Source organism: Gasterosteus aculeatus, chromosome 11, assembly GCF_964276395.1.
Source record: "Gasterosteus aculeatus chromosome 11, fGasAcu3.hap1.1, whole genome shotgun sequence".
NCBI classification, from domain to species: Eukaryota; Metazoa; Chordata; class Actinopteri; order Perciformes; family Gasterosteidae; genus Gasterosteus; species Gasterosteus aculeatus.
In genome coordinates, this window is record NC_135699.1 from 15,134,613 (window position 1) to 15,156,936 (window position 22,324).

Below are 22,324 nucleotides of genomic sequence, written 5' to 3' on the forward strand. Positions count from 1 at the left end.
ACATTTAAAGCTTTTAATTGTTGCGTAAATGTGCTATAAAAATAAACTCGCTCTGCCTTACAGGCTCATGCAATATCAACTGAGCCTGTGCACACATTTCAGCCTCTTTTAAGTCTTTAAGCATGAACCAAACTGCACACACTTTGTTGTAAAATCACAGCTCAAAGCAATATTTCTTCATTTCAAACAGAACGCAACATTGGTTTTGTCTGAAAATGAGCACCGAGGCCGAAGAACAAGCGATGTGGACAAGTGGAAAACCACTTTTTAGAGTGTCAGTCTATTTCTAACGCCAGTAATTACAGTATGGATAGAAACCAGACTGAAAATCTATGACCACACAGTTGATTTATTGCCAGAAAACACCACGGGAAAACGTTCCCTCCTTCTCCTTTCTGGTCACGTTCTTCTTCCCTTCTGTGTGAGCCGAGGCGCCGCCAGCGGGGAGACGTGAGGGAAGCCTGCAGGGCACCCAAAGGACAAAGTGGACGTTTGCTTCACTCTTAATGGCGCCACTGCTTCTCCAGCACAGCTTTTCTTCCCGTCGCAGCTCGCCACACAGACACAGCAGGCGCTGGTCTCTGGCGGCCTCCGGCTAATGAGCTCCACTCGCCGGAGGCCGGAGGTCGGAGCGGCCGTCCAGCATCGGATGGAGGCCCGCTGGCCCTCACCGCGTCTTCAGAGTCATGGAGTTCCATTCGTGTTTTTTTTAGTTTGTCTACTTCGACAGCGTCGGGGTTTTAAATGTCGCGCTCTCTCACACAGTAAAGAAAGCACGTCGTTGGCCCCGAGACGTTGGGTAGGACGATCGTTTGCTTTCCGGGGCCTCCGATCGCGCTACTCGCAGCATCACGCGGGAGGATTCGAGACTGAGCTGTAGCAGAAGAAGAACGGAAACCATCTCTCCAAGGTTCACAGCACGGCGACACGCTGCGGCCGTCTTTTAGCTCCTTATCTGTGTCAGACTGACCGGAGGCAACGCGGAGCCCAGATGGGCTGTTTCCCAGCAGCCCGCCGCCGCTCTCCTCGAGGAATCTGACCGCGCTTCACGGTCAGCTGAAGCCGAGCCGAGCGCTTCCTGGCGGGCTGGTCACCAAAGCACGGAGAGGAAGCGTGCTCTGACTTTTTCACCGCTTTGATAACTAAGGAACAATGCCTTTCAACTTGATGCACCCACGTTTTAGATCCATCTAAAAAATGGCACAATGGTTGAGGAACGAAACGTGGTCTCGGAGGTGGTCTCCTCCGATGCAACGAGGAACAAAGATGCTCCCCCATCGACTGCAAGACTGTCTAGACTGCAGTTGCACGTTGATTAGTTTGATATTTAATCAGGCTTCATTTTAGACACTTAACATTCTCTGAACTGTAAATGGCCGCGCTTTATATTATATGAACCGTAAATGAATCACATGATCACTTTTAGGGAGCATCATTTGGGGGAGACGAGTTTGTCTTTTTCTGCTAAATGCATCTCAAGCCTACAATTTAAACAAATGATAATTGTTTTTAAAAATTAATGACCCTAATGTAATTGAGCGATGTCTTCGAGACAACAGAAACGTTGTGACTTTAATACGGCAGCTATGTCAAATAAGCCTGAAGTCAACATTGATCCCAAACTGACAGAAGTCATCATCATCATCATCATCATCATCATCATCATCATCACAGATGCCACCACTCAGGTGCTGTCATCCAACGTGTCTTTACAGCTAATTAGCTGCGGTGGTCCTGATGGGGATGTAAGAGCTTAAGACCTGGTGTGAGCTGTTGTTCCTCATCTGAATCACTGGCTGCGTGAACGCTTGACGGGAGGGACGCTCCAGAGGACAGATGGATATCAAACTCCCCGGGCATGGACATGAAAGCCAAACGTTCACTTCCAAACAGGCAGTGAGTGATAAACAGTGGCATGTTGAACTGTCAGTCATCTTGCCATCATTTCAGCCATTGGCATGCGTCTTGTTTCCTGTCATGGAAATGCGCAGTGAAGCCACGAATGGGGCAAAAAAAATGGATGAGCACATAAAAAGGTTGAAACACTTCCAGTCCTGGCAAATCACTGAGGAGAGCATCCACCCAACCACAGATAGACTAGAGAGAGAAAGAGAAGGGGGAGGGAGGGAAGGAGGGAGGGAGACAGAGAGAGAGAGAGGGAAAGAGAGAGGGACAGAGTGCGTTGTGGTGAGCGCTCAACATTAGTCGTTGAACTCCAGCAAATAGGAGAATGGAAGGATAATGGCCAACCGAGAACAGGATGACTGAACCTCTGCAATCATCAGTTTGTGTCCTTTTATGATGCATTCTGACGAAACCAAACCCGGAGAGTCTGGACAGCGAGGGACAAAGGACCGCTTGTGTTTTTTTGTTGGACATGTCCATTCCTCACGCCATCCTCGTGTACTGAGAAGGGATGCTAATTGATCTCGCTGAAATCATTGGATTCCACATCTCCATGGAGGAATCACTGGAGACTTCTGCGGTGTGTGTGCGCGCACAGGGATCCCGAGGCTCGTGATAAATTGAGCACTTTTTATGGAAATTACTTGGAAATTTCGGCCAAGCTGAAAGACATACGGGCAGCAATAATCACACACACACACACGCACACACACACACACACACACACACACACACACACACACACACACACACACACACACACACACACACACACAGATGCAAGCGCCGGGGATCTGTGTGTCTCTGCAATAAGTGGCTAATAAAAAGCAATAAATTGTCTTGGATAAATACATCCATCCGGCTGTGCGCCATGGGCGACGACGCGTCAAACTTCAGGGGAGGAAGCGGGACCGGCGTCTCATCCGCAGAACCCCGGACGGCTGAGGATCGCGGCAGAGTGGAGAGTCCACTGAATTAAAACTGATCGCCGCAGAAAAGGATGAGATTAAGGAATTTTCGGATGACTTGTCAGATGAACACTGTGACAGTTTTTGATGTTATTCGGAAAACAGAATCCCAATCGGGGCTTTGCCGGACTTGGTCACTTTGATTTGTTCGCGCGGAGATCAAGTGGCGGAGATGGGACATGAGATGTTTGGTTTTGTGCTTGAATCCAACGAATACAGCCATATTTCATCGAATCAATAAGTTCAAACGGGATCTTTCATTTGATCGTATTTCTGTGCACTATGATGGAACCGTCACCATGCGCGAAGAAGAGCCTGTCCTTGTCGCTCCCGGTTCCGCGGGAAGGACAGGCGACCCTGAAGCCCCCGCAGCATCTGTGGAGACAACCCCGAACCCCGATCAAAATCAAGCACCGGGGGTATTCCGACACCGACCGACATCACCACCGGCACATGGAGCGCTCGGACGCCGTGGATACGAGCGACCGACCCGGACTGAAAAAGTCTCGGATGTCCTGGCCGTCCTCTTTCCACGGGACCACAAACACATCCATCGGAAATTGTGTCGGGAATAAACGGTAGGCGAGGGAGGGGGTGTGCATTCCAAACCTCCCCATAACAGCCCATGTCAGCCCACAAGGCATATGCGTAAACGGGGGGATGGGGGGAGGAGGAGGTGGGGGGGGCATTTTGACGAGTGCGTAATAACGCAGTGTGCCGGAAGGGTTAACTGATACGAAGCGCTTTCTGCCGGGAGGCGGGACGCGTGGGTCGGTGCTGACCCGTTATGAGTCTTTGGATAGACTGTCAGATGGGTACGAAGCGCACACCAGTCCGCCCACTCGAAACGCAAGAGCAGCATCTGTAAATACCAGTAACAGTTCTAGGAGCGTCCACTTCTCCGTTGATAAGAGACACGATCGAGGCCCGAAGTCGCTTTAATGGCACCAAAGGTCTAGTGGGTGCGTTCGAGCCTGCAGCACTGAGATATGCACGTCCAGTCCAGCCATTATCAGCTTGTTTGCAGAGGGAGGTTTGGGGCCCAGTGGGAAAAAGTACCCCCCCCCCCTCATTTTACTAGGTTACACCCTGCTGAAGTGCCCTGTAGCCCTCCTGAGCTGGATTGGGGTTAGATGAGGTTGTGTGGAAACTGACTGAAGTCCTGAACCGTCATAGAGACAGTTTCAGACATCTGATCAGATATCACAAAACAGGTTGAGGACAGATTCATATGATACGTAAACTCCCCCAGCCGACACCAAAATCAAATTACACCATGTATGTTAATCATACAGATTAGATTAAAGGCATTTCATGAAGTGAGTCACGGAACGACACAAATCTGATACAATTACTGTGTCGTCGCACAACAACCCCATTTGTCTTCCTGAGAATGCGGCGCCTGCTTGTTGTTGCTACCGTGGAGGACCCATCTTAAAGACCAGCGCTCGGGTATTTGTGTGATGTTTCAGCGTGGAACGTTGTGAGACGATGTGGTGTGAAGTGTGCATGGATTTAAGAGAGGAAAAAGTCGTAGTTATATAAAAGTCGGCTTCTCCAGGTCGCTCCCTCTTGCACTCTGTCCTCTGTGTGACCTGGAATCCCCGGTTGGTTCTGCGAGTGAGTCAGTTGACATGTTGGACTCCTGTATCATCTCCCATCCTCGAGGAAGCCCAAACGGGCCTCTACCAAAACAACACCTCAAACACGGTGATTATCAGACCAACAACACGTCCCTGTGTGTGCCGGGTCTCAAGTCGGGAGTGTCGGGGTGCTGTTTTGTTTTTTAAAATCCTCTTCTTTTATTTCTTTAAATGTCACAGACGCCCCCCCCCCCCCCCCCCCCACCCCTTTCCTCCCCCTTCCAGCCGGCAAGCGCCTGTGAGAATGGCCAACTCCAGCTGAGTGGGGGAAGGACTGATTTGTATTTTAGTCCTCAGGACACGCTCCGGGGCGGTCCACTCTCCAGTGCATCAGGACTCACTCTGCCCTTTTCCTTCTGTAGGCGGCAAACGAGAGACAGAGAGAGAGCTCAGAACACACCAAGCTGGCTGTGTGTGTGTGTGTGTGTGTGTGTGTGTCCATGAGGTGACGTGTACAGTCTGTGGGTGTTTGTACTACACTTTGGTCAGGAAAAGAAGGTGCACGGAGAAATGGAGGCTGCTAGATCAATGTTGTGTGTCATGTGTAGTGGTTGAATGCGGCGCGCACAATGGCAGTGTGTGTGTGTGTGTGTGTGTGTGTGTGCGTGCGTGTGTGGGTAGAGGTAGGCTGACCTGTCAGTGTCTGACCTGTAGCCCATGTGAATTGCAAAAGGCCTAATTTCATCTGCTTCCATGTGGCAGGTCGGGCGGATTCACGCTGTGTTGATATTCTTCCCGTTTCTCTGCATTCTTACTCACGGCCCAACGACGGAGGCTTCGTGCTGGACGCTTCATCTCCTTGCCGCATTTATCAGGCTTTATGAGCCTCTAGCCTCCCTTTGTTTTCAGCTCAAGGCTAACTGGGTTTTATTTTCCTGGCTTACGAAAGGCAGCTGCGTGCACATCTGCTCTCTCTCTAAAGCACTAAATGTCTTCAATAGATCCTAAAAGATAAGGACGAAAAATAAGTGAGTTGTCCCCTGAATCCTGCTCTGATTGACCGAAGGTCCAGATGGTTTTGAGTACTACACACACACACACACAGAGTAGCATTCAATGGGACCACGTGACAAAAATGGAATAAAATATGATCAAGAATCAACCCGAGTTGAAGAATTGTTGTGTTTCCTTTACCTTGGAACGAGCCAAGTTTTTTGCCATCATGAAGACAAATATGGCACGGCCGCTTCTATTTGCAGGAGGAACGTGAGGCGACTTTGTTTGCTGGGGGGAGGGGAAAAAGTAATTGGTCTTGGATTGGTTGGGGTCTCTGACCCCGCGACGACCTCCCGCTCTTGGCTCTCGGCGGACCGTTCCGCCCCTGATGGGTCGGTCAGGACCTTATCCGAAGGGTTGGAAGCTGAAATTGTTGTGGGACTACGTTCACGGAGGAACAGGTTGCACCGCGCTGCTGTAAACGATACGCTCGCCTTTGAAAAACGCTCCCAGCAGCCACCAGTCTGGGGACGCGTAGCAGCAGGCGAGGATTCTGGGTGTTTAGCATAATGCTTTGAAGAATCGTTGTCTGAACTGTTTTTCGCTTGTCTATTTTCGTCATCGTATTGTATCCCACAAAATGGCAGTCTTAGTGGCAATCAGCGCGCACCGCCCCCCCCCCCCCCCCCTCCTCACCCAAGAAGTGTCAGTCTGCCTCCTCTTCCCACCCCCGGGTGCCCTGTCGGTCCTATTGTCAGAGGATGCTAATACGAGCGTATCAGTCATCAGGTCCCATGCCCAAATACGCTGTGGCAACCCCCCCCCCCTCAACCCTCCCTTCAACACTACAGATCTTCCTCTCAATTCTGTTGCTATGGTTACTTGTTTTGTGCATTTGTAGAATTGATTTTATTTACCCAAATAAAGGAAGAGCCTGAAGGCATTTGACAGGCTTGACTGTATAATTTGTCGGTATGCGGCGAATCCCACTGGACCTGCATCATGACTTGTGTGTTTATAAGGTGAGAAAGTGAATATTAATGTTATGCCTCTTCTGAGGAACTGCAGTCTGCCGGTAGTTTATTCACAGCACACAGCCGGTTTCCTGTTCGGTCCTCTGCAACAGTTTACAACCAAAGCTTCCCCCTCTCCCCCTCCCTCACCCTCCACATCATACATTCTTTACACCCTTCTCTCCCCCCCCCAAGCTGCGATCCGGAGCTGATTTGTAAGCCGGAGCTGCTCCTTTTCCCACCAGCCTGTCTGGCTGTATTAATAATTTACTTCCTAATGAGGTGCAGCCCCTCTTAATTACCACAACAGCTTCATTCTGTTGACATTTCCAGAAACAAAAAATAATGCAGAGATTATTCAGAAATTATCCCAACAAATGTGTTTTAACGGCGTTAAGTAATAGAGCCTTTATCTCGTTTGTGTGTAGTGGAACCATCTGTTTAAGCTACAAATTGCACTGTTCTGTGAATACTTTGTGCACTTCTCACTCCTCTCAGCGCTAATTAGTATCCCAAGGCAGTTCATGTAGTGGAACATGCAAGTCGGCTCAGGCGGATCCCAGAGACCTCAGGTAAAAATCCCACCGAGATCTTAAAGCATTTGCACCAAACCAGCGGGTTTTTCGTGAAAAAGGGGATTTGTCAGGTCGGTGGTCGTGCTTGTTCTCCTCTCATCGCTGCGGCCCTCACAGCCTCTTCAGATGCTCGGGCCAGCGGTAACCAAATTTAGCACAGTCGCTTCGTGAAACCTTGGCATCTCTGCATTTTAATTACTTTCACACTGAATCCTCTTGAAGTGGCGGCACACTAGTCATTTGTATGGCTTTTTTGTGTGTTTTTTTTCCGACAAGTGTGGATGGGCAAGAATCCCAGCAAGAAGAAACAAAGGGATCCAAGAAAGATAAAATCAAAGTTGCAAGTAGTCCAAGCGTTACCGACCAAATATCGGCCAGTTTCAGTGCAACTGGTTTGCTTCCATTTAGTCTGTGATGGCGGCCGGCCGTTAATTCCTTTTCATCATCATCCCTTTGTCGTGTTCATTTAATCACATTAACCGAACTCTGCGGCAGTTTATCGTGCGACGGTCCCCTCTCTCAAGATGTCCAGGGCGATTGCAGTAATCCTCTTTTTTTTGTGTCTTTTCTGCTCTAATAATATGGTTTGAGTCACTCTTTTGTCCATAAAAATGACAGCCTGTGATTGCTACTCTTCTTCTCTCCTTTTGATCCTCTCCGTGCTTCATTTCACCCCGGTGTAAATAGGGAGCATTGATTCCATCTCTATTTCGGTTCCCTGCTTTTGTCTCTCTGCTGTGAGGCCCGTCTCGCTGCTCCCCCCGTTGCTTCGGAGATTCTCTCTGATAGCCTTGTCCTTGCTTACAGCGGCATTAAGTCCATCCATCCCTTTCGTTGCATCCCACTCTCCCTCTTGTCCACTGAGATCATCAGCTGTTTGCAGAGTCTCTCCCAGCTCCGAGCCATCTCTGCGTCTCAAACCTTCACATCATCGCCTCGTGTATTCTTCTCCTTAAAGGTATTTTACGCTGACGCAATCCTACATTCTCCATCCTGCAGCTTTCACTTGTAAAACAGCAGACTTCAAGGGCCCAGCGGACACAAACACCTTCATCGTGTATCCGGCGATCGGCTGCGGTTGAAGAGGGATTTCAAACAGAGTGCATCAAAGAACAGCTCATTTAAAGTGGAGACGGCTAATAATTATATTTTGTGATGAAAATACAAACTGAAAATCATCCTGTGTGAAATCCGACTGAACCTCTCCTCGGATTTATTTTATTATGTCAAAAAAAGATAAAGCTTTTTTTTTATTAAGTATTAATAGTAGTTTATTTCAAGCCCATAGGCACTAAGAGGATGAACCTTTTTTCTGGAACCGAGTGCACTTCCACAACTTCAAAACAAAAGCGCCGGTCGTTCACCTGTGTGTGTGTGTGTGTGTGTGTGTGTGTGTGTGTGTGTGTGAGCGAGGATATTGAGTGCACGGCGTGCGCCCGTGGCTTCGGGCGGCTGTCTGAGCGCCGACCTGTCTGACTGACTCAGGCAGACACACAGTGGAGCAGGGAGGGACAAAAGGCACACGGGGGTCAGACTAATCACTCATGAAGGGGGAGGGATGAAGGCGCACCTGAGCGCCGCTCCGGCCCGGACGGACCAAGAGCGCTCAGCAGTTGCCAAAAAATCACTGGCACATTATCAGCATCACTGGAGGATTATGAAAGAGTGTGAGTCCCACTTAGAGAAGAGGAACAGATGGCATTTTTGGTCGTGACACACACGTCTTTACTGTAACATTCTGGCCCAGACTCAGTCAACATGTCCAAAGCTTTGTTCAGGAGTTAACTATTGTTCCGTTGTGCAGATCCCACTCATACGTGCCCGTATATCATCATTTTATCCCACCACAGGGCTGAGATAAGCCAAAATACCCCCAAAACATATTAGGAAACCGTTTCCTTTTCTCCAATCCGGCTCCGCTTGTTGTTGTGTGAAGCTAATTGGAGAAAACGCTGCAAACAGCAGTCAATCATTATTGGATGCATCAAAACAATAACGGGGGCCTTGCTAAATGTGACACTAAATATTTCATAGCCTGCTCATTTGGAGAGCAGAAATCAAGTCAGCCAGCCCGTATGTGTTTCCATACGAGCTGTTGCTGGATCGAACCCCAAGCGCAGACGCTCAGGTCTGTTGCTATATGTTCATTTTGTGGCCTGGTGTTGCATTTTGGGTGTTTTGCTTTGCTAAATCTGGTTGTCTTTTTCGGCGAGTTTCTTCCATTTGTGTGTAAACAGGATGATTATGTTGCCACGTCTTGGTGTTTACGTGGCGTTTTGTTGCAATGTGCGCTCGGGTTCAAAAGGCTGTTGTGTGAAGACCTTGCCTTTTTTAAGATATGGTCTTAATTAGAGCGGATTAAAAACTACAATATTTTAAGTGAGGTGCTACTTGAGGACTGAAAATTCTACTAAAAATGGTTCCGTTTTTTTCCATTACAGGCATTCGTGCGGTTTTCAAAACATTCCTTGTAAATGATTGATCTGTAAGATTTACAGCCGCAGTGCCTGGTAGAATACAGCAGTGTGCTTGTTACAGTGTGTTGTTGTGGTGCTGAGGCTTCTGCTTAGAAAAGCCCAACGTGCGTTTCTTCCTGTCGAAGTCGAATGGGTTTCTTCTCGTATAAGTCGAGGACAATATGCAATAGGTTTGTGGGAGGGAAATATAGATGTAAAATCACATAAACAAGGTTTATGGGGACGCTGGAGAACTTTACTTTGAAGGTGTTGTGTTGCTGACTCTCATCTTCTGTCGGGCACAAAGAGCTCCTGACCTCCAGCAGGTCAACCTGTGAGTGTAACCTGTCTTGTCAGATCAGTGAGCCCATTTCTGGTGGGTCGTGTTCATGTTCACACATTAATACTCAACATTCAAGCCGTTAGAGGGCAGAGAGGGAGAAAAAAAAGAAGAAGCATCGCCTCAGGGTACACAATGGTATTTTCAGTATGAGATCTGGATGTTTTTCACAGATTGAGTGCTTTAAAAAAAAAAAAAGTGGCCATGCTTCACCGCAGGAAGTTTTGCTGCAAGGAAAATCCATCTTTATTCACACCTCCATTCTACGGGATTTCTAATGATGCTGACACAGACTTGGAGGGTATTTTACCCCCAACACTGCAAAGTAATTAGCACCACTGAGGCCCTTTCACGGCTCTCCGTCTCTCATTGTTGTTGTTTGTGTATCGGGGGGCTTATAGTGTGATTGCTTGTGGGGTTTGGGGTTTTTTGTTATAAGAGGTTTCCTCCAAGAAGATCAGAATTGAGTCTCCTCTCGCTCAACGCAGCTAAGCTCCACAGCCTTTTAGATTTTTGTAAAGGCCTCTTTTTAAGAACTCGAAGGGTCTCTGGTGCAATCTGAAGAACTGGCAGTGCCCAGCGAAAGTTTTAAAGGGTCGCTCGACGAGAAAAGCCAATCCTCGTGACACATTCTCAATCGTATTTTCATCTTTCTCCTCACAACTGATGCTTGGTCAGTGCTGCCTGATGTGGACATTACAGTCAGAGCGCCTGAGTGAAAAAAGTGAAGAAGAAGAAAAAGAAGCGAGTATCCCCCTTTACATAGATGCTGCCTGCGTACAGCACACAGTCCCTGAGCCAAGTCCTTTCTATCAAACAGGTGGGACGCAGACACCAGGGAGAAGGTGTGAAGATAAGGAGAGTGGAGAGGAACAGAAGGTAAATGTGGCAAACGAGGAAGCGTGCATGTGTCTGGAGAATAGAGAACGAGGGCGGTTGTCTTCACAGATCCTCTGCAACTGTGTGTTGTGTCACATCAGATTTGACGCGAGAGCTGTCAGCGCGGCGGCCGCTTCCCTCGCCACTCGCCACCGCGGCTTGCACAAGTCGCCGATGCTGTGTAGATGGAGGCCGAGCCGACTCCTTCTCAGGGTGCTATAAATAGGGGGAAGAGAGGCCTCAGGCTCTCAGCGTAATGAGATTAAACCAAACCAGCCTCAGCTCCCAGTGTTTTATTGAGCTTCATTACAGTTTCTGTTCCATATTCCAATAAGAAAGATATTGAGTGTGGCTGCTTCTGCGTGCTCGGGTCCACGTAGAAACACTCGGTTGGGCGTCAGTGCGTCGGTGTGTGTTTGTGTGCAAGCATCTGTGAGTATGTGTGTGTGTGTGTAGTGTCCTCGTTTTGCACCCTGCAGGGCATGGCGCATCTCCTAGACGTTTTCATCATGATGGAAAAGCGTTTGTCACTAAAATATTGTGCTGAACCTCTCGAACAAAGTCGTCACGAACCCGCACACACGCGCACACACACAGAAACACGCGCACTTTGCTCGCTGACTTTTCCAGCAGTTTCCGCATTCTTCACGAGCGACGCGTCTGTTGCCGCGAGTGGAGAAAGCGATCAGTGCCCGGCGTGTTTGTCGAACGCCGATCTGTGAGAGGCAGACAGAGGGCCGCCCGGTCACAGCTACCGTGGCTGAACGCCTGCGCGCGCGAGCATGTGAGACGGAAAGTGTCTGGGGACATGCAGAGTGGGAGACATCCGTTCTGTTTGGACATACTGCTGATTCTCACAGCCCATATTCACGGACTGCTAGAGTCTGACTGCTTTTTTTTTCCGGCTCAGGCCCCATTACCCAGTCGCAGCTTCTCCCTCCATCACTTTGGCGTCAGCGAGGGAGCCCTCGGCTCCCCGGGTCCACTCCATGAATCTATCTGTTTTTCGTCTCCTGGCAGACGGAGAAAACGTTATGAACGTCATCTGTACTTGTGAGACGCAGAGATGCATCGGTGGTCAACGGCAGTAACGCAAGTTCACTGTATCCGGCGTTTACAGAGATGTTGTCTTCTTCTCCTCCAGATTTAGGACATCAGAGCACATTTTAAATTATAGTGAATATAATGCGTGTGCTTTTCGTTCTTGTCAGACAGCTCACTGCTGCAAGGCAATGGCCCTTTGGAATGAATCCACACCGATAATCCGGTCTTTTCCTCTCCGATGACATCACACGGCTATCTGCGATGAACATACTGATGCTCTTATTGTTCTCTTGCTCACACAATTATTATAACTGCACTATAATTGGAGTTTCACTAATTGCCCTTGTTAAATAAATGCATGGTATATTTCAACTCTAGGGATGTATCATAAAATACTCAGTGTTTAATTTTGCTGGTATAATCTTTAATTACATAAGTTCATAGTGTGCACCATGGTTGGTGTTTTAATTACAAGCGGCTATAATTTACACTACGTTATTATAGCATCGAGCTTTATCGCATCGTTCAGCTCATTGTTTTATTTCACGCTCTCGGTTCTCATGATATCGTTTTCCGCTGATCTGAAATCGCTAAACACGGATTAAATTGACACCTGTTGCCGACTTTTGTAGGAAAACGCGTTTGAAATGAGGAGTAACTTTCAGACCAATCGTTGTATGAGGACACAATGCTGCAAACCACGTTGACTTTTAAGCATTCTACATTGATCTGAGTCTACATACCAGTCGGACATGGATGGGAAACCGGCAAGAAGAGCTCTCTGAGGAGTCCTTGTCCGATACCAAAAACACCACTTTTAGATAACCCTGAAGCGAAGGAGTGGCAGCTTTTCCTCCGTGCTCCCTCCGGATGCTTCTCACTATCTCCTAAGGTGAAAGGAAAGTAATGTCGGCTGCTTAAGTCTGCCAGTTCACTCTTTCGGTCACTACCCAGAGCTCATGAGCACCAACATAAAGGCGTTCTTAGATTGAGTTAAATAGATTGACTTCATATCGCGGGCTGTTTTTAGCAGTACTCTTCCCCCGGAGGCTGCATTGTTTTTCAAATCCGTGTTTTTACTTTATGGAGCTGCTATGGGGTTAATTACGGAGGCAGCAGAAAAAGGCAAACAAGGGGGAAGCAATTTATTGACGCATTTACATTTGTCCGTCCGCGGCATGAAAACCATTTCGGAACAATTCCGAGCATCGAGCTATCCGTGGAGCATTTTACTGTATTCAAATCAAGCTTGAAGGATCTCTCCCTCAGCTGCACCCTGCTCAGGGTTGGTCTTTGCACTCATTATAGCAGTAATTGCCATCATTTCAGGGTAATACGCAGCCAACCATGTTTGTGCTGCAGAATATGGATGAGGAATAGAATGCCAAGACTGCTTATTAGTCTGCATTTCACTCCTAGATTGGATTGAATTGGACAGGATCTGAAACACGGAATGGTCGCGCAGATTTTAAGGCCATGAAACGTACACGTGTAGACGGACAGAAGGACAGACCTTCACATTAGCCAAGAGCGCCAGACTCAGACTGCAGAAGAGATGGAGAGAATTTCGATGGTGTTAGTTAGACGGTGAGATGGAACAGGGACACAAAGCCATCGAGGTATCTCTGGATGAGTCACTCTCTTCATCTCTGTAGTCTGGATTCAAATGAAAGAGCCCCAGCAGCCCCGGCCTGCAGAGAGGGAGGTCCACGCTCCATCTCAGAGATAGTGTGATACACTAAAAATAACACTCCTTGTGTGGGCTTGTGGGAGGGCGGGGGTTGTGGATTCGGCGGTACAGTCGAGACAGCAGCACTGTCACTATACCTTCTACATACCAGCTTGATTGCATTTGGAACGGCTCTCGGTCGTTTCCTTTCTCGTCATCGCTGCATGGGTTTGGTGACAGCTCTCCTCTACAGGAATGCTGCTCATTGTAAATTAAAATGTAGTAGTTCTACTCCAAGCCGCTTTTAACCCCCATTTTTTCCATCACACACCCCCCTCCCCTCCAGTAGCGGTTCCTCTTTGAGAGACTCCATTAAACATCAAAAGACGGTCAATATCGTTACACGTCTCTCGCTGCCGCAGTTCGTCTCGTCATCTATCTGGATGCGAGATGCCCGGAGCACCAATTGGACACGTCTCCCCGTCTGTCATCTCTCAGGACGGCTCCCTGTCAGCTGATCCGTCTGTTTATCACAGCATCCGCCTCCAGCAGGGGGGAGGAGAAACACGGCGGAGACACGAACCCGCCAGGTGCTTTTCGAGAGCAACAGCGCTCATTACGAAGGCTTCCTGGTTCCAGTCGGTCGGTCCAATGTGTCCTCTCGAGATTTTTCATTCGGTCGGTCCTCCTTTTTCATGCTGGTAAACACAGGATTAGTTAAGTTATTCTTTATGAATATAAATACGTTTTACTGATCTGTTGATTCAATGTGGTCAATCAATTCGACGTTAATCATCTGAGAGTTTTATTAGTGGAGGACGGGCCTCGTTCAACAAACAGCTCATTTGGATTCAACTGATTTTTTGTTTGGGAAGTTATAAAAAGCTGGTTGTTTGTTGGGCTCCATGATTATAAACTTTTACCTTTCACACTACACAGCCTCTGGGGACACAGGGGGGGATTTACATACAAAACAGGAAAGAGCTCCTGTAGGGGAAAGGATGAAGAGCAAAGAGAGGACGAAGAAGAAGGAGAAGGATGAGTTCCTTCCAGACGGAAACCACCGGTTCTGAAAAGTGAAGCTACAAACTTGCATTATTTCTCTAGTGAGCAGCAGGGGGCGACACCTCTGCTTACTGATAGAAGTCTATGAGAAAATGAGACTCTTCTCACTTGATTTATTAGCTCAGTAGACATTTGTGAACGCGACTTTATGGTCTCAATCACTAGTCCCAAGGTATTGATTACAGCACGATGTTCATTTAGCATGAATGAATAGAGCATAAAGCCCAGTCTGCTTTAGTGTTGGACTCACTTGTGATTGGAGGTCCTTGCCATGGAGTTGTTCAGGCTTTGTGTTGTCGTGTCTTCTTCGAATATCTTTAGTCCATAGTTCCTGCAGTGATGTCCAATCTAAGCTGCAGTGAATCCCTTTCTATGTGACCAGGGTCTGAAAGAAGATGGACTGAAGAAGAAGGTCTGACAGGCAAATGGATCGATGGATAAAAGAGAGGACAGAGAGAACAAAACAGAAAATAATCCAAGCTGTGCTGAACTCGTTGATGCCTGTTTTTTGATACGCGCCACTAAAGTGCAGCAGAGTACAGCGCAGTCTAACAGAGGTCTTTCATTCTTTTGGCTTTACAGCGAGACTGTGTCTGTGAGGATTTGCTCTTTGCATATCATTTAAGGACACTAGAGCAGGATAAAGACCCTAAAAAAAGCAGACAACCAATGCTTTTTTTATGTCCCAATAGTGAAATAGTGTTGGCTGGACAGGTCAGTCATCTGAACGCTGTCCAACTGAGCATGTGTTTGACTTCCTGCAGACCAGATTGAAGGCAAGCGGGCCACAAAACAAACAAAAAGGGAAGATGGCTGCAGTACAGTGACGCAGCGTCACACTACCACTGCATGGGCTTTGCAGCAATATCGAAAAACACAATTTTGGAACTGGCTGAATTAATGTAATGCACAAAGCTCGTGATTATCACAAGGTAGACGCATCGTTGATGAAACCCACTGCATTTCAATTGCTTAGTTAAAATATTGTCAGTCTCTCAGCACTCAAAGAACACGCTAATGCTTTTTAATACTTTCCCACTTCCCCCCGTGATGCCGCATTCTGAATGTAAAAAACATGAGCCGGGGCTGTGCATTAGGCCATGTGACAAAGGTGAACCTAAACGGAGCTGAGAGTCGAGCGTCCCGTGAAGCCGACGCGGGCCGTGACAAGAGGACTCTCCCGGGTTCAGAGGCCTGCTGATGGGGATTCAAAGTGACGGGCGCCTCTGGTGGGCTTCAAAGAACACAAAGTGGATCACAAAAGCAGCGCAACAGAGCAGCGGAGCCCAGAGTTCTCCCGGAGGAAGAAAACGCGGCGCCCGAGAGCATTGCATGACTAATGCGAAGCATTCCATCCAGGTGGAATGGATTAGCTGTGGGGCGTTAATAGATTGAGACGGCCGGTGGTCGCCGTCGCCTTCCACAACAAGGACGCCCCGCAGAATAAAAGGCCGGTAGTCCTGTCTTGTGTGGCCTGTAAAACAAATCCCTTTCTTGTGGCATCTGCCAGGTGTGTCCCTGAATAAAGGCGGAGCACACGGCCTGTGCCCCCCCCCACGCCTCAGCGGTGGGATGGTCGGTAATCTTCTGTAATCCCCGGGTCTGTGATCTGACCACAGCGCCGTGCAGAACTGGACGGGGTGGGAGGTCAGAGGCCCTGCTGTGTAAACTGACATTTACACGTTTATGGGAAAACCAGAAGGAGGGGGGGACGGGGAGCGAGGGGGGGGGGGGGGGGGGGGACTCAGGGACGATGGCAAAACGGTTTCGCAATTTAATCTGAAACCAATTACAAACTGAGTCATGGTCCAGAATGTGATTGTTTTCGTTTCTGCTCGGAGTGCGAATAGAAACCAGAGTTCCTCCAGTGACAAAAACTTTACCTGCAGCCGCTCAATCAATTTAGGATCAGTTTACAGGGATCATTTATTCAGTCTCTCTTTCCGGCTCAAAATCAGAGTTGGGGATTGTTTGAACAGCGGAAAGCCTGACAAAGAAAGTTTTAATGAGTTCTGCTTCGGGGGTTTGAATGGAGTGTATTTCGGTGATCCGCCAGCTAAAATGACTGTTGTCTTCCTGGAGTCTGAGGAAGCATATTAAGTGCGCGCTCTTCAACGAGCACCACCTGCAACTCCACTGTAACATCTCTGAAGACAAGAGCCAGATGTCAGTGGGTTCGTATTCAAGAAGAAAAGGGGTTTCACTCAACCACAGTTCGGAGATGAAGGTCAGATGAATCAATCCCTCTCGAATCGATGGACTCACGGTTGCAATAATGCACAGTAATGAGCACAACCTCGTTCAGAGCCGCACACACAGCAGCGCTGCTGGATTATAACACAAAAGTATTGGGGGGGGGATTAGAATTTTCCCCGGGTTTAGTTTTGTTTCCAGTTGTATCTGGGAAAATATCTGTGACTCACCTGCGTGACGCAGCCAACACCGTCGATGGGTTTAATGAGCCCCCCGGCAGCCAGCTCGCAAGAAGCCACACGGGCCGAGTACGCGATCGCGAGCTCTGGAACGGTTGTGATGGGGACGACCAAAGTGTCTTTCATCTCCTCACATTGAATTAGTGACAAAAGACAAGTTGATTTCCAGAAAGATCACATTCAACAATATGGCTACTGACCAACCCGCCGCTGTCACACTGTTTATTTCCCTCCCCGTGTCTGTCACTGTTCCCCTCCTCGAGGCCAGATGCCCTCTCTTTGTCCACGTAGCGCGGCGCCAGCTCTTTCCCTCCAGCGCTCCCCCCCACTCACCCGTACACGCCGGCGTTAGAACACCAGCGGGCCCGAGCCCGCTTCCGCCTTCCTGTCTCTCTTCACGGCGATCGCCCGAGAGGCACCCGGGGGCGAGCGGAGAGGGCGAGCAAGGAGACGCCCGGAGCGCAGCTCCGGATGTTGTCATTTGAGATGTGTCAGTTACGGGCGCGTCGCCCGCTGAGAAGCGAGGCCCCCGGCCTGAGAGAGAAAAGGAGCAGAGCGTGCTGCACGTGCCGGGCCATTCAACCGCAGCAGTGAGAGAGCACAGCTGGGATTACACGGTCGGCCTAAAGTAGGACTCCTCTCCAAATTTGCAAGCGACCCCCCCCTCCTCCCCCCTTCCACTCCCCTCCCACTCCCCTCCCACTACCACCCCCCCACACTGGGAGCAATCAGGCAGGTGCCAAAGGCCCTGGTGAGGGACAACTCATGGGCGGATAGGGGCAGTACCAGAGAAGGAGAAGGGGGGGCTGAAATAAGCATCTGTGCTTGCTTAGCAGAAGAGGGAACTGTCCTTCTCTGTTTGTGTCGCGGGGAGACGGAGGCTGACGGACTCGGGGAGGTTAATCATTGACCTGAAGTGAAGCGGAGTGAAAAGCATGGCGGGCCGGGCTTGACTCTCGGAGCGATTCCCCTTTTTTATTTTACTTTAGAAGTTGAAATGAATGAGGGCCGCTGGCGGCGCGCGTCCCCCCTCAGAGAGGCCTGATTAACTGGCACCGTGCGGCGGGATGGAGGGGAAGAACAGCTGACACCTACCAGACTTTTTTGGAAAATGCTGATGTGGCAGCAAATAGCACCACCCAGGGAGAGAGGGAGGAGGGGGGGGGGCGTAGGTGGGGGAGAAGGGAGGGGAGCTGCTGCCTCGTGACGACTGTTAATGAATAATCGATAGCGAGAGTTCAGTCGATGAAGGGGGATGTATGCGAATCTCTTCTGCACCCTCATGTGGACTTAAAGGTTTAATTAAACTAATCGCTGCATTGACTCGGAGCCTCGAATCCCTTTGAAGCTGCCAGTATTAACGACACGAAATCAAGCCCCCCCCCCCCTCCTTTTGTTGCAGAAATGAGAGAAAATGAAGTGCTGGTGCTGAACAGTTCAATTTCCCCGGCTTATTTTGCACACAAGGACTCTGCCAGAAGATGCATGTTGTAATTTAATAAGCACACCACGGTAATGGCATGACGCGTCTTTGTTAGATTAATTCACCCAATGTGTTATCGAATGCTTTTATTTTAACGGATGATGATGATATTCATTTGTTGCATTTTGTTTTACAAAGTTTAGGAAAGCCGTCTTTCATCCAACGCTGGCGCTGGATCGGTGCTCGGTATCGGAACGGTGGATGTCGGGCTTCGTCGTCGCGCACCTGCTGCACACTCGATAAATGAGCTTCGCGCGTTCCAAGCCGGGGACCCGCATCTGTCCGTCGTGTCCATCAGCAGAGGTCCGTCTCGGGCAGCGCCGGGGCCTCTGATGGGCTTTTCCTCTCCTCCTCTGCCGTGCATGAAGAAGTCACTCGGCCGACACAAATCCGCTTCTCTCTGAAACCTCTGATCATCGCGTCATTGTCCGCAGCGAGAAAACACTGCAGGGACTGAAACCAACAGCCCACAGCTGGTTTTATAATCACCCAGTGTGTGTGTCTGTGTGTGTGTCTGTGCGTGCGTGCATCCCGTTTGCCTTCTTGCAGTGTTTGAGTGAAAACAAAAGAACTTTGGTGCGAATACTCATCTGTGTGCGTGTGCGCTTTAGTGCAACATGCCTGTTTGTTTTGTGTGTGTGGGGGTGGGTGTGTGTGTGCGTGCGAGCATGAGTCACTTTGAGAGGTTCCTCCAGCTATTATTGAGCTGGGACTCGTGTATTTAATAGGAGATAGAATAATTGTCTCCTCATCAGCTCTCCGGAGATCACAATAGAAACTGTCATGAGAATTAGAATTCTTGACATTTTTCCAAATGTCTGTCTTAGAAAAGCACGACTCAAACACTCTGCACTTGTGCGAGACCCTTCCATAAAGCCCCCCCCTGTGCGTCATAAACAAACGATAGCTACCATCTCTCTGGCAAGGGGGGGTAGCAAGACTCAGAAGAAAGGATGAGTGTGCTAGGCAGGAGGAGAGAAGGAAACAGCTTGACAAGGCGTCTCACCCTCCCTGCGTTCCTGTCTGTGTCTTTCGCTCACGTCTTTCTGTTTTTTTTTAGCTGCTCTGGTGGGAAAAAGGATGGTAATGTTCACAAGTTGACTCATTTGTGCGCTCATTCTGTACGTGTGTATTCACATGGTGATGGGGGATGGGGGGGGGGGGGGCAAAGTGTGAATGGCAATTTCCTCTTTAGTGTGCAGGTCATCACACACGCGCGCACAACACACAATTTAAAAGGTTCAATCCGTATTTCCAAACACAACCAAAGGTCAGCCCCGCTTCCAAAAACAAAACGTGTTTGGAGGTGAGTTTTCCACTCGGCCGAGCAGAAAGTGGGAATCAGATTCCATCGAGAGTCAAACAGCACGTGACGCTGGATCGCTTGTTTTAATTTGTCCTCCAGCAGCCATGCTGTGCTGTGCAGACATTTAAAATGGGACATTTCTGAGACATGCCGTCTTAAACCACAGCTTGTCTTGTCTGTTTCCTTTCTGTTTCCATTGAGTTGCATTAAACAACACTGGACTGCTGTTGTTAACTGGGGTGAATCACAGGAAAGCCCCAATAACTGTATTACTCATAATGTCTGTTTCTTCACAAATAAGGTAAGAAATGTGGATATCTGGTGCCACAGGAAAGCAGTGGGCTGTGCAATCACTACTTCCTCAGGTTCAACATCCTCACCACTTCTTTAGCAAATTGCCACACTTCGTTTCCAAATGCAATTCTGGTAATTCCAGCATTATTATAATACTATTAATCGATGACATTTACATTTATTAAAGTAATAAACCACCTAAACAGCTCAGGGGATGCAGGCAAACCAGATAAACAGCTCCGGCTGACATTTTACCAACAGTTCTGCAGTCAAATATTTACGCATTTTGAGTTGCGGCGTGTTGAGGAACTCTGCTCAACTTCTCCGTCAGAGAAGTGGTGTTGATTGGCCTTGTGCACCTCATTTCAAAGCGGTTTCACGGTGGCATTGTGGCTCGTGCAGAAAGTCAAGGGAGAGCCGCGTCTGCTCGCGTCCAAAGGCCACGGAAAGTGTTGTTGGTGAGCGAGGCCGTTGATGACAAAACAAAATGTGTTTAGGGCGCAAGCCTCGCACGCTCTTCAGTAGAACATGTAAACATTTACACAGGGGCAGGAGTCGAGCCGTGTCTCCGGACTTTCTCTCTCTGTCTGTCTCCTTCTCTTTGTGGGTCATTTCGTATCTTTGGTTGCACATCTTCTTTCTGCGTGTTGCTCGACCCGAGCGGCTGTTGTCTGTCGCTCTTGCTGATCGGCCCGGTTTCCTGTTGCTGCAGAGGAACTGTGAGCGGGGAGATAAGGCCAGTGACAGCACATGCCTGCACCCGGGAGGCGGGGGTGAGATGTAGAGTAACAGATACACTGTGAAGGGCAAAAGGCTTCCTAATTGGGACATTACCAGAGATCATCACAGTTGTTTTTTTCGCAGCCACGAGTGTCTCCAGGGAAAGGAATGTGTGACGGCAGCCGCTGCAACAAGGAGACCAGATGGGGACGCGGGTCCAGTTTGGGCCGGCTGGTCCCGGCAGCAGGAAGCAGCTGAGTCGGTGAAATATCAGAAGAGCTCCCCTTTGGGAGGCTGAGGAAGAGACAAACAAACCCGCACGAGGGAGGATTAAGGAGCCTCGCTTTAATCCAGGGAAGGAAGGAGGATCTGAGAAGGGGGGGAACTGGAGTTTAAGCATCCAGGGCGCCAGGATCACGGCGCTGGATATGCATGTTTATGCACTTTGACTCCTGCAGCATAACACACGGGGGGGGGGCTCAGGCTCAGGCATTGCATTGCTGTTAGAGCTCGCTCTGGAATTCAGGACACTTTGCATCCCGTAGGGCAGGTGCTGCGGTTCCCGGCTGCCTGATACGTGAGTGGACGCACTAAAAGGTGGTTGAGGACGACCGCGGGGGAGGGAGAGTCTTCAGGCGGCTCGAAGAAGGAAGCTGAGGGAGTTTTTCTCCACCGGGTGCCGGAGCGGGCGGCCATGAGTCAGAGGAAGCTGACGCGACAGATGAGGTTGTGGGAGAGTCCTGAGGGGCCACCTCCTGCGCCCTCCCTCACCTCACCCGTGTCCCCCGGCGATCAGTGCCGAGGACACTGGGGCTCCTCTTTGTTTCGCCGCTTGAAACTGAACCGCAGCATTCAGGAGCGCAGACGCTCGTCGCACTGTAGCAACACATCGCTCTGCAGGTAAAGTTCTGAATGAAAGCCACTGGTCAGTCCTCGGGAGTATTGATCAGTTCTGCATCAGTTCAGATGCACGGCCCTCTGCAGAAGGCCCTCACGCTTCCCCCACGTTGGTGTGAGACACACCTTGATTTTCTGGTATTTTTGCATCTCTTTGCAGATGTAATGCGTCTCTCTCTGGTTGTTTTGCATATTTCTGCAGACATTCTGCTATTCTTGATAGTGTTTGACAGTTTTTAGGTGAGGGAATTTGAGCCTTCTGACACTCTGGCCCCCCGGGCTGGCGTTCGGTAGCTCTGTTCACTAATCCTTGTTGATGGGAGGTGGGAGCATTATGAAAGTGAGTTATTCCACTCACGCAACTAAACACAATCAGATGGATTAGATTGTGGAGCCTCATAATTATGCTCAAAGTTTGCATAAAATTAAAAAAAAACAGGGATTAGTGCAGCTGGCGGAGGTCCCCCGGGTGGCCCTATCACGCTTCAATTTAGTTTTAAAAGTCAAACTGGAAAACTGATCTGAGCTGAGTTGACAACATACGTTTGAAAAGCTTCTGAGAAATGGAGGAGATTAAAGTTATCGTTCATTAAAAATAAATGCTGCAACTTCACTGCAACCTGCTTCCCCATCTGTCGTTGTCATCGCAACATCTGACTGCCGCCCCAAAATGTTTCTCTGTATGTGGAAGAGAAGCAT

General features: G+C 49.1%; 1 protein-coding gene and 1 long non-coding RNA gene across 3 annotated transcripts in view; one reads left to right on the forward strand and one right to left on the reverse strand.

Annotated features, from left to right (window-relative positions):
* Positions 1 to 2,209: 2,209 nt before the first annotated feature.
* pde4a (phosphodiesterase 4A, cAMP-specific) overlaps positions 2,210 to 22,324 on the forward strand; it is a 34,981-nt gene continuing 14,866 nt past the window's right edge. The window contains exon 1 of one of the 2 annotated variants that reach the window (XM_078084014.1): positions 2,210 to 3,451. In XM_078084014.1, coding sequence (XP_077940140.1) covers positions 3,156 to 3,451 — 296 coding nt within the window. In that variant the 5' untranslated portion in view covers positions 2,210 to 3,155. Of the gene's footprint in view, positions 3,452 to 20,548; positions 21,629 to 22,324 lie in introns of those variants that run through there. The other variant, XM_078084015.1, reaches the window with a different exon arrangement.
* On the reverse strand, positions 12,890 to 17,550 carry LOC120828015 (uncharacterized). Its single transcript, XR_005713477.2, has 3 exons — positions 16,917 to 17,550; positions 14,744 to 14,878; positions 12,890 to 14,126 (listed from the first exon to the last, which is right to left on the reverse strand). It is a non-coding gene; the product is annotated as an uncharacterized LOC120828015 (long non-coding RNA).